This window comes from Ruditapes philippinarum, unplaced genomic scaffold (genome assembly GCF_026571515.1).
Source record: "Ruditapes philippinarum isolate M1 unplaced genomic scaffold, ASM2657151v2 ctg21_1_1_1_1, whole genome shotgun sequence".
NCBI lineage: Eukaryota > Metazoa > Mollusca > Bivalvia > Venerida > Veneridae > Ruditapes > Ruditapes philippinarum.
The window spans coordinates 143865-156311 of NW_026857242.1; the positions used below are offsets into that span (position 1 = coordinate 143865).

At 33.8% G+C, this 12447-nt stretch overlaps 1 protein-coding gene across 2 annotated transcripts in view; it reads right to left on the reverse strand.

Moving 5' to 3' along the window:
- LOC132749165 (cytosolic carboxypeptidase 1-like) overlaps nucleotides 1–12447 on the reverse strand; it is a 43147-nt gene that overhangs the window by 11531 nt on the left and 19169 nt on the right. For both annotated transcript variants that reach the window (XM_060738865.1, XM_060738864.1), the window contains exons 7-17: nucleotides 9981–10112; nucleotides 9459–9590; nucleotides 8754–8900; nucleotides 8119–8337; nucleotides 6985–7097; nucleotides 5598–6424; nucleotides 5209–5355; nucleotides 4599–4689; nucleotides 1698–1854; nucleotides 749–981; nucleotides 44–197 (exon numbers count right to left, since the gene is read on the reverse strand). In XM_060738865.1, coding sequence (XP_060594848.1) covers nucleotides 44–197; nucleotides 749–981; nucleotides 1698–1854; nucleotides 4599–4689; nucleotides 5209–5355; nucleotides 5598–6424; nucleotides 6985–7097; nucleotides 8119–8337; nucleotides 8754–8900; nucleotides 9459–9590; nucleotides 9981–10112 — 2352 coding nt within the window. The remainder of the gene's footprint in view (nucleotides 1–43; nucleotides 198–748; nucleotides 982–1697; nucleotides 1855–4598; nucleotides 4690–5208; nucleotides 5356–5597; nucleotides 6425–6984; nucleotides 7098–8118; nucleotides 8338–8753; nucleotides 8901–9458; nucleotides 9591–9980; nucleotides 10113–12447) is intronic.

Consider the following 12447-nt stretch of genomic DNA (forward strand, 5'->3'; position numbering starts at 1 on the left):
AATGAGAGCAAATAATTATATGAAGGAATTGTTATATACTTACTAAATTCTTCAATACCCTCTCGAGTTTCAGATTTAGGTCTGGCAGTTATAGTAAGCACCGAAACCGGATTACCGGACATTGTCTCACAAAAGGTTTGTTGCCTGAAAAACACCTGCTCACAATCCACGGCCTGTTCCCAATGGACTAGATGCATCTGATAATAGAAAACATTCAAAACAACATCACAATTACACATTGTCATATTAATTAACCTTAATATAGAAAGTGGATAATTTTTCTGATAATAGAAATGTTTTAAATATCATCAATTTTTTACACTGTTGATAATAAGACATACAGAGACTGTTTTTCATGGAAAGATTTTAAGTTGTACTGGTTTAAAATACAAGGTGCTTCTCCATTAATCAAAATTAATTCAGTAAGTGGCAGCATGGCTGAGTGGTTAACACATCAGACTAGAAATCTAAAGATTGCTAGCTGGGTGGGATTAAACCCCATCAGGGGCAAGTCAATGTTTCCTTTAGCAATAAACTTTACACTCATTGCTTAGTGCTGATTGGTTCAAGGAATGGATTCAAGAGTGTTTCAATAAGCTTATAGCTTCCAACACAATCAAACTAAAATAAATCAGTATAATCTACAAACAATTCAGAAATAAGTCTGCCAATGGGTAAATTTAAAGAAAACCTAGCTACATTGTATATAAGGTGAAATAGCTCTAATTACAAATGCAGATAGATTTACCTGAAGAGTTGCAAAAGTGTACGGATAATGATAGGCCATGTAGCAGACGTCTTTACTATGTTTGAATGTAACAGTAAATGTTGTAGTGTAATATGTCTTTCCTTTCACCCCTCCTGTTGCCTGGGCACTGCGTGTAAAATGGTTTCTATAGTAACAGATATCTGTCCCAGTTCTCACCCAATATGGCCGATTTTCCATAGCTTCCATTACAGAAAACAACAGTGGTTTCATTCCTGAAAGTAAACAAATAATGGTACATGTATAAGGGTTGAAACCTTTTTCAAAGGCTAAAAATTGTCCAGGACTAGTGCCTAAAATATGTTTCTGACCTTTAGACAGTAACAAATTGCCCCCAAAATATTGTATAAATTATTCCCGACATTTTAAGTATCGGAAATTAATGCAATACCGTGAAAAAATCTGAATTTAAAAAGGCAAATGAATTGTTTCTAAACACTATATGCACTTTCTAAAAGTGATGCCAATAAACAAGTGTTTAAAGTTTCAAACAAATACTTAATAAGCTTCAGAGGAAAAAGATGCAACAGGAAAACCTTAACCAAACTTGTAATTCAAACATGGGGCATAGCATTTTCAAATAGTTATGTCTTTCAAGTATTCCCAAGTTAAATGCAAGAACAGTGATATGAGCAAAGTGGATGCAAATTCTGTAAAAGAAGGAAATCTTACCATATTCTTCAAATTGTTAAGCTTAGTATTAATAAAACTGCAAAAATGGCCATTTTTTAAAACTTTGTTATGTTAGTATTAGAATTTTCAAACTTTGCTCATACACTGTAGTTATTTTTTAATTTTTGCACATATTCCATTTTGTATAAGTAATTTGGAATGAAAATCACACAGTTCAGATAAAATATACAATTACTACTCTACAATTAACTATATTTCTCAAATAAAGTCGTTTTTATTTAATAGGAAGTATACATACCAAAGTTGAACTGGCTGTTCAATTTCTCACAGTTGACAATATTAAACCTGTATGGTCTGTCAGCTACCATATTAGATACCTCAAAATAGAACCATTGATGATGGTGATTTGTGTTGATGTCTGGGTTCAATATCAGATCATACTCATATTCTCTCACCTGTAATTATACATATCTTATATCATGTAACAAGTACAGCAATTTTTTATGATTTAATTTTACTTTTGCTGGGTATGACACTGCTAAATATAAGAAATAGACTTGCCATGCTTTTGATCTAGAACTGTCAATAAATGATTTATGAAACAAAGTGCTAAAATAAACAAGTTAGGCAGCAGTAAAATACTCTAGTCAGACTGCATGTAGATACTGACTTGGAGTAGCTATTTACAGTGATAACATTACAAACTTTAATGCTATAAGTGGCGGCATGGCCAAGTGGTTAACGCTTCGGACTAGTAATCTAATGATCGCTAGCCTCATAGGTTCAAACCCTGACAGGGGCAAGTCGTTGTTTCCTTGAGCAAGAAACTTTACACTCATTGCTCAGTACTGGTTGGTTCCAGGAACGGATTCGAAAGTGTGTTTATAAGCTTATAGCTTCCTGCACAATCAAACTAAAATAAATTCTGTATAAACCAAACTTTAATGCTCGGCAAATTGATATAGTTTGCATTTCAATCTTTTTGTTTCGTATCTGCTGCATTTTTTAAACATAACAAAATTTAAAAAAATTCTAATCATTGTTTTTTATCAAGCCAGCTTGCCCATTCACACACTACACTGCAAAAAAATCTACATGCATACATAAAAATTGTAAGCATGGGGTACATTCACGCAAAGTAAAATCATCAGAATGAATGTTTGGGATAGCCTAATATGCATATCAATTAAATGTCGTTGCCATCTACCAATTGTTAGGTACGGTCTAAACTCGGTCTCAATTGCATGTCTGCTTTCAAAAAGTCATCTCAGTCTGATTCGTAAATATTTTAGCTACGTCTTTACATCACATGTTCTGTCTTAAGAAAAAAGGTTTTGGATATTTACAAGTTTACAACTGCCAAAAAGTATTTTTAGTTCGCAAATGATCAACAAAGTCAGTAACTTGATTTTTTTTTAACAATTTACTTCAACTTCAATTGTGAGCTTTACAAATGTTAACAATTGACCTTTTGAAATAAATGAACACAATTTCGGATATACAAAATTTGGTTATTGGTAATAACCGTATGGACTTAACAAAAGATCAGTGATTGTAATGGCTGTTATATTGCTACCTTATGTGATGAGTTTGTGTCTGTGTTAGTGGGTAGTAATACTAAGTGAAACAGCTGTTCATTAATAACATGTTGACTAAAATGTTCTTACAAACAACAAGAGGGCCATGATGGCCCTGAGGTCGCTCACCTGTATACAGGCCCCCGGAGTGGGGCCAGTTTAAACCCCAGGGCTTTTATTGGAACAAACTTGGAAGACACCCATTAGAAGATGTTTCATGATGTTAAGTTTTTACTACACACATATAATGAAAAACAATGATCTCCCCCTTCCCTCCTTCTCCCCCCCCCCCCCCGGCAGGGCCAAGGGCTTTTATTTGAACAAACTTGGTAGACACCCATAAGAAGATGTTTCATGCTAAACATCTAAGCTCTAGCTCATTGGGTTTTTTAAAAGAAGATTTTTAAAGTTTTTACTGTACACATATAGTTAAAAACAATGACACCCCTGGGGCGGGGCCAGTTTTGTTCCCAGGGCTTTAATTTGAACAAACTTTGTAGACACTTACTTGAAGATGTTTCATGCTTAATATCTAAACTCTAGCTTTTAGGGTTTTTTAAAGAAGATTTTTAAGTTTTTGCTATACACATATAAAGAAAATCAATGACCCCAGGGGCGGGGCCAATTTTGACCCCAGGGCTTTTATCTGAACAAACTTTGTAGACACTTACTAGAATATGTTTCATGCTTAATATCTAAACTCTAGCTATTTGGGTTTTTTTTCAAAGAAGATTTTTTAAGTTTTTGCTATACACATATTAGGAAAATGAATGACCCCCTGGGGCGGGGCCAATTTTGACCCCAGGGCTTTTATTTGAACAAACTTGGTAGACACCCATTAGAACATGTTTCATGCTAAATATCTTAGCTCTAGCTCTTATAATTCTTTAAAAGAAAATTTTTAAGTTTTTACTATATGCATATAGGGAAAATCAATGACCCCCTGGGGCGGGGCCAATTTTGACCCCAGGGCTTTTATTTGAACAAACTTGGTAGACACTCATTAGAAGATGTTTCATGCTAAATATCTTAGCTCTAGCTCTTTGGGTTCTTTAAAAGAAGATTTTTTAAGTTTTTACTATATGCATATAGGGAAAATCAATGACCCCCTGGGGCGGGGCCAATTTTGACCCCAGGGCTTTTATTTGAACAAACTTGGTAGACACTCACTAGAAGATGTTTCATGCCAAATATCTAAGCTCTAGCTCTTTGGGTTTTTTAAAAGAAGATATTTAAAGTTTATTCTTTCGGTTGCCATGGCAACCAGAGTTCTGCATGGAATTAAATTCTTTGAACAATCTTTAAAGGTGACCACCAAAGGAACATTCCTGTGAAGTTTGGATGAAATTGGCTCAGTGGTTTCTGAGGAGATGTCATTTAAAGTAAAAGTTTACGGATGGACGGACAACGGACGGACGACGGACGGACGCCGGACGAAAAGCGATCACAAAAGCTCACCCTGTCACTTTGTGACAGGTGAGCTAAAAACACATTTAAACTTCTGTGTACCCCCAGATTTTGAGTGGGCATACTGCAAGTTCTGACAGGTAACAAAATTCCATGTATTTACGAGTATGTGGACTTCATGTATACATAGAAATTGTTTATAAACAATTACTTACAAATATTGCTTTCCTCAGGTTTCCACTTTCAAACTGTGATGAGAATCTAAGACAATCAGGACCTGGTTCATATCTTCCACCTGATCCAACCCTGTATAAACATTAAACATCTCCACAATCAATTACCTTTTTTAGATGATTACAAATGTTTTTGTATTGTACATTTATGTGTCAAGGGCCAGTGGCCTATATCACAAATTCATGAGTTGAGAGTTGAGTTAAAGAAATCAAATGCATCTCTCAAAATAAATTTACTCAAAAACAAAATCTCTTGCTGAACAGTTTCTTTATATATAAAGTTGTAGGCCAAACTTAAATTCATAGAAACAGTAAACATACTAATTGTATAAATCAAGTTTCACATGCTAATTGTTGCAAGTTTAATTCAAATCAAATCCTCTTTTGCCTCTACCTCATACCAATACACCATTTGAATTTTGGTATCAAGACGTCTGCACATTTACCATTCATCACTTTCAATTTTCATGATAAATATTTCTAGTGAAAAGAATAAGTCAGCCTGTCAAACAACCTTTGAATCTTGTAATAACCTTAAGATTGTTAATTAGAACAAATAATACGGAGCATTAACTGTACTGGTAATAATTACCTGAATTCATCCCTGTTGGAGATATTTGTATTATCAGATGAATAGTTTGCACCAGTTCTGGCTTTTATAGCATCTAGGTCATAAGTGTCTCTGTCTATTACAAGTTCAGGGTGAATCATACGATCAATGTCTTCAAACACTTTTGCTCTGAAAGAAATATTACATAGTAACTATGATTTTTAAATATTTTTTTTTATCTAATACATGGTATTGACATTTAAGAGATCATGGTTATATCCCAAGACATCTTTTTTTTATCTAATCTGGTTTTTAGGTCACATCGTCACTTTCTATTTATTTATTTAAAATATGTAGACTTTTCAGCTTTAGTGGAAAGACCTCAGAAACCTGACCTGTGTGACATTTATTAAATATAAACAGTTACTGACCTTTGAACTCCAAATTTTCTATGATACAATGGTTCTATGTCAAGAGGTGACCTTGCTCCACACAGATCTGGATACGCGAGTTTTTCAAACTTGTACACAGATTTTGTAGCACGTCCCATCTCCTGGTAAAGTAATGGATCTGGTTTTATATCAAACACATCTTCATCATCCTCACATGGTGAAATATTTGGATCATAATCATCGTCTTGATCTATCACAGTTGGTATTGGTGTGATACACAGTGCATTAGTGAAACATCCCATTCCATCTTGACCAGATTGACTGTCTTTTGTTGTTTTCTTTGGCTTCTTATCCTTTCCAGCACGTTTTGAACCACCTTTGGCTTTCTTTGATCTTTGGTTTGCTGACTTTTTAGAACTTCCTGATTTGCTAGAACTGCTTGACGAGGGAAAATCTAATGAAATCACACTAGCACCTGTTTTGAGATTAATTGCACTGGCTGTACTTGATCGGCCATAACTTTCTATATATTCAACTTCATTAGAATTTTCTGGTAAATGTCCAGTTCTAGAACCACTAAAGTATCCCGAACTATCAGAATATTCACTAGAATTGGATGGAATTCTAAACATGGATGATGGACATGATACTGATTTATGTAAACTGTCTGTAGAAACTGGATAAACGCCTCGTAACTTCTCTCTGTCTATCACAGTATCATATGATGCTGTGGGAACAACCACAGATTCTGACGGCTCCTGAACATCAATTTCAAACAATTCTGGGAAAAATTGATTATACTGTTTCAGGTCCTCAGGTGAACGTTTGAAAGCTTCGGGACTAGAGTTACATACATCATCCTCTATCTGTAATCAAGGATAGTGTTTAGCAATAAAACAAGTAACGGCATAACAATAAATCTATAAATAATAAAATAACATTTTACACAGTGACTATACAAAGTAAACGTTGACTTAATTAACAGGAAGAAATACAGATGGATACAATGCATTACATCAATGAGACAAGGTGTCTCGTGAAATAATATCCAACATCTCTGTAGAAACTAAGCAAAATTCAAAGAGTACATCTGTGTTGAACCAGTAATTCTCTGTTTCAAACAAGAGCTGTTGGTAGGAAGGCATGCTCAACTATTCTCACTGCTTGATAGTAAAACAAAGAGTCTGGATAATGACCTCCAATTATGCTACCAAATAAGTGTTTCAACCCTTTCCCTTTAGTAATTTTAAAGATACCAATTTATGCGCAGAAACTTAACCAAAATGTGATGCTGATGCCTTGGTGAGAATCATAGCTCTCCCTATTCTTCTAATAAACAAGCAAAAAAGGATTGCCTTTGTACAAAAAATTGTAATTCTTCAGATTGGTGAGAAAAAATGTAGCATAACCCAGCATACAAGTATACCTCATCAATATTGTCTGTTTTGAATCTTTCATCATCACTGTCTATATCATCATCATCATCTAGTGAACTATTATCACTATCCCCTCCCTCTGTATTCCTTGCCCCTCCTGGTTCTGTAAATATAAGTAAATCATCTACATCAATATTACCATGTAAAGGGGAATGTTATCATTTAAACAGGTAAGTGTCTTAGATCAGAATTATAAAACATGTTGGTTTGAAATATATGCATTGTCATGATAAAAGTACAAATCATTAAAGGTTTCTCTTTGGTAAATTTGTATTTCAGTCATACCTACACTACCAATTTTGTCTTGGTAGCTTTAATGTTTTATTGGTGGAGGAAGACCCTGTCATTATGTGTGTAAAACTATCTCACTTTTGCTAAAAGATAGTTTAAACGCATGAAAGAAGTGCACATTCTAGCAAGATCAGAACCAACAGCATCTAGCCTTTCAAACAACATAGCCACATCAGGCCTTCATTATTTATAAAACATGCATAGATAAACTATAATATCCATAATTTAATGTTACAAATGAAAAAGAAGGCTTTAATCATGCAAATGTTTACAGTATTTTGATTCAGTTCAATTATTCATTTGCTATAAACATTTACAATGCTTCAAGCATAATTATAAACATAGACTTTATACCTTACATTAATGTGTTTCTTCTCTATTCATATAAATGTTAGCAGGCCTATATATAATATAATATTGATAATGGACATAAGCAGTGCGACAAAAAGTATGGAGACTGCCTGAGCAGGCATTACTATCTTTTTGTTGAACCTCTAAAATTTAGCAGTGGTAACCACAAGGTATATTTTTAAAAAGCATGCATTATACAAGCTGACTGCCAACAGTGTTCTGTACATTTTACTAGAAGTTTTGTTATTTCAACAATATGATTTCCTTTATGTAACAGAAGAATGCAGCATAATATAAGAAATAGAACACAGTAACTTTGGCTTTTCTGTTTAAAGCTTGCAGGGTGACTGATCAGTCACTATAAGTATAGAATGCCCTCAGTGCTGTCTTTTATTTCTTAAATAAGCAGATGAAAAACATGTCCACTTTATCCCAAAAGAAATTTGTACAATATTTAATCATGAATATTCTACAATACTTACCTAAACCTTCAGGAGGGTACAATTCTGATTCTGGTAATTCATATTTGACAACACTACGTATATTTCCTAGTGGTAGTTTGTTTCTAGGGCAACATTTTCTCATGATAACACTGGCAAGGAGAATAAGTCCTTCCATTTCTCTACAGTCAATAACATCCTGGGCACTTTCATACAATACCCGTATGCCATTAGCTTCAACAAGGGCTTTCCTACCTGAACCTGTAAAACATTACAATTTCAGTAATTCATCAATCTGTATTTCAAAATGGTCCTTAACACAATTCATATGAAACAGAGCATGATTTATGGGTCTATCAAGTTCTAAAATACAGACTTTCACACGATTACTTTAACTTATGTTCAAAAACCTTTTTCAAAAATCCTGACTGTAAGTTTAAGGAAGTCCTCATTGGTTAGATATCTTCAATTTTGAAGCTAAAAAGAAGTTCCTAAAACAACAAATAAAATTTTTACTTCAATAAGAACAAATCATTTCTTGCCCAAATGCTTGCTTCTGTATCTTAACTTTTAAATTTCTAAATTGTTTTAATAAAGTAATAATGTGTATTTATCATTTCCTGTGGATATTTTTGTTTATAATGTTTTACATATTTTACATCATATAAGATACATACGTAAGTTTGTTATATTTTTGAGAATGTTGAGCAATCCTTTTCTAATGCTGACATGTCTATGTTTGGTGTCTGCCTGATGCCAGTCACTGTACAGGGACAATATAGCTGGAACATATTCACCACCAATAGTCCTTGCAGCATTGTTTCCTGTTAAATACATGTAGACAGTCATAATTTAAATAGACAGGTAAACATGCACTTAATAGTGACTTGTAGTGGCATAGAACCAGACCAGTATTGTAAAAGATGGTCATATTTCTTGATGGAAAAATATCCTCTGTTTCACATTGACCAAAACACTATTCCATTCTTCCAAAGTATTTAATGTTCTGAATAATACAAAGTAACTTTTACATACATTTTGCATACCAAGCAAGATAGTCTTTATAAGAAAATATATCAGTGATCACTAGTAAAGAAAATAATATTATGCTATGATACTAGCAAAGGTTCATATGAGGAAATAGGCTTGATAAAGGTTAAGTGATTAAAATAAGCTTGAAATTTTCATCACAATTCAGCTAAAATAAATATAATTGATACCAGAATTGTGTCCATTTAACATGCCACAGTTATGTGAGTCTACGGATGAACAAGGCATATATATGCTCCATCCCTTGATGGAAGCATCACTAGTATTGTGTGGTCACATTAATCCTTGAACACTATGAAGATATTTAGATAAATATTGTTTTAAACACTTACTTGACTTTGTGAAGTTATTGAGTATATCAAGACCATATTTTAAGGCACTGGCATGTTTGCGACTACACTGTAACACTATCTTACAGATAGGTGGAATAGAATTATGCTTCCCTAAATATGATGAGTTCACACCTGAAAGGTATAGATCATGATACATGGCATTATTCTACATATAAAATGTCTTTAGCGCTGACTGAAACGCAACAAGTGAAACTGATGTATGCTTCCCTGAAACAAGCTTACAGTACTAAGCCAACCATTTCAAAAGAAGGAGCTTCTTATAACAAATGCAAAAACTTATTAATTTTAATTTAATTAAATATATATATAGCACATTTAGCTTCCTGAAATATTTAATGAAAATCATATCGTTAAAATATAAATTAACAAAAATGTTGAAACATTTTTACCTTCAAAACTACTTGAAAATATAGAAATATATCATATAAAATAATCATCACTTTATTTTTCTCCAGTTCAATATATTTTTGTGTTCCAGTATTAAAGGAAAAAAGAACTTACTGTTATTTGTGTAGAGTTTAAACACAGGTAGCAAGATCAAAAGGTTACGAAAGTTCATGATATTATTCTTTATCAAGTTCAAGGTCACTAACAATGCTCTATTCAATCTTGCTTTCAAGGCAAATTTTCGATCTGAAAGGGAAGCAAAAAACATCATTATACATCATTATGTATCGTATATTTTATTTTTGTTCGGTTTGGTTTTACGCGGCACCAACAAAATTTAGGTTGTATTTGTGCCGAAATAGGAAAGATGATTTTGGCTAACCTTGGGTCTTGCAAACTAAACTTAAAGCAACACCAGGGTTTCAAAACCATCTCACCTGCTTGAGCTAAGATATGCATAGACTCCAGTAATTCAAACCATTTAGTCGCCTCTTACAATCACACAGGATTAAATGGCAGCTGTAATTCTGATACATCAACAGGCAACCTCTCAGCCACAAGGAGAAAACTAGAACTATCACTAAATGTGATTAATACCCCCACGAGTCTGCTTTGGAAATGAGGATGTTACTAGTAACAGAATACCTTGTAAAAGAATTGAAATATAGAGTTATGGTTGTGGGCAATTAAAGATAATTGTGGTTCATGTATGTTGCATTTCCTTTCAATGTGGTTGGCCATTGATGAAGTTTAAATTGAATTACTCTGTAATAAGTCCAGAAAGACAAAGAAAAAGAACAAAGGGCAATAACTCTATAAATACTGAAGATAGAGTTATAGTTCTTGTGCACTGCAATTCCTCTTATTGTGCTTGACAATTGTATGAAGTTGTTTTGAATTCCAACCAGTACGTTTTAAGTAATGCTCCGGACAAGGAAAAGTATCAAAGGGTAGTAACTCTGTATTTTGTCAAAATGGAGTTATGGCTCTTGTGCACTGCACTTCCTTTTAATGTCCTTGACAACTGTATGAAGTTATACTGAATTCCAAACAGTAGTTTTCAAGTTATGCTCTGGACAAGGAAAAGTAACAAAGGGCAATAACTCTGTAATTAGTCAAGATGGAGTTATGGTTCTTGTGCACTGCACTTCCCCTTATTGTGCTTGACCATTGTATGAAGTTGTTTTGAATTCCAACCAGTAGTTTTCAAGTCATGCACTGGACAAGGAAAAGTATCAAAGGGCAATAACTCTGTAATTTAAATTAGTCAAGATGGAGTTATGGTTCTTATGCACTGCACTTCCTCTCAATGTGCTTGACCATTGTATGAAGTTATAATGAATTCCAACAATTAGTCTTCAAATTATGGTCCGGACAAAAGAAAGCAATGGAAAAGTAACAAAGGGCAATAACTCTGTAATTAGTCAAGATGGAGTTATGGTTCTTGTACACTGCACTTCCCCTTATTGTGCTTGACCATTGTATGAAGTTGTTTTGAATTCCAACCAGTAGTTTTAAAGTCATGCTCTGAACAAGGAAAAGAAACAAAGGGCAGTAACTCTGTAATAAGTCAAGATGGAGTTATGGTTCTTGTGCACTGCACTTCCTCTCAATGTGCTGGACCATTGTATGAAGTTATAATGAATTCCAACAATTAGTCTTCAAGTTATGGTTCGGACAAAAGAAAGCAATGGAAAAGTAATAAAGGGCAATAACTCTGTAATTACTTTAGATAGAGTTATGGTTCTTGTGCACTGCACTTCCCCTTATTGTGTTTGACAATTGTATAAAGTTGTTTTGAATTCCATTCATTAGTCTTCAAGTTATGCTCCGGACAAGGAAAATGCAACGGACAAAAAAAAAAGCAATGGAAAAGCAACAAAGGGCAATAACTCTGTAATTACTTTAGATAGAGTTATGGTTCTTGTGCACTGCACTTTCCCTTATTGTGTTTGACAATTGTATGAAGTTGTTTTGAATTCCGACCAGTAGTTTTCAAGTTATGCCCCTGACAAGGAAAAGTAACAAAGGGCAATAACTCTGTAATTAGTCAAGATAGAGTTATGGTTCTTGTGCACTGCACTTCCTCTCAATGTGCTTGACCATTGTATGTAGTTATATTGAATTCCAACCATTAGTTTTCAAGTTATGCTCCGGACAAGGAAAATGCAACGGACGTCTGGACCGACCGACCGAATGCCCGACCAACCGACCACCAGGTGACTCCTATATACCCCCCCAAACTTTGTTTTTGGGGGTATAATAACTTATTTAATTAACAATGTGAAAGTAAACTGATAGCAAATCAAGCTGGCAGTATATGTTACAGTGTGAAGTAGTCACAATTACTAATATTGAGGTCAGAAGCAAATGCTACTTTATTGTTGAAGATATTTTTCATTAACCTCATAATATGTAATTTCCATTTTCAATCAAGAGTAAGAATCTAATGTTGTTACCTTAGTGCAGTAACAGGTTAAATCCTTACAAAATTTAATAGGAAAACATGTAACTGCACTTAGGTGACACATTTTCAAACTTATTGCTGGACTATCTTAGAATAAAAACAATAAACTTTCTT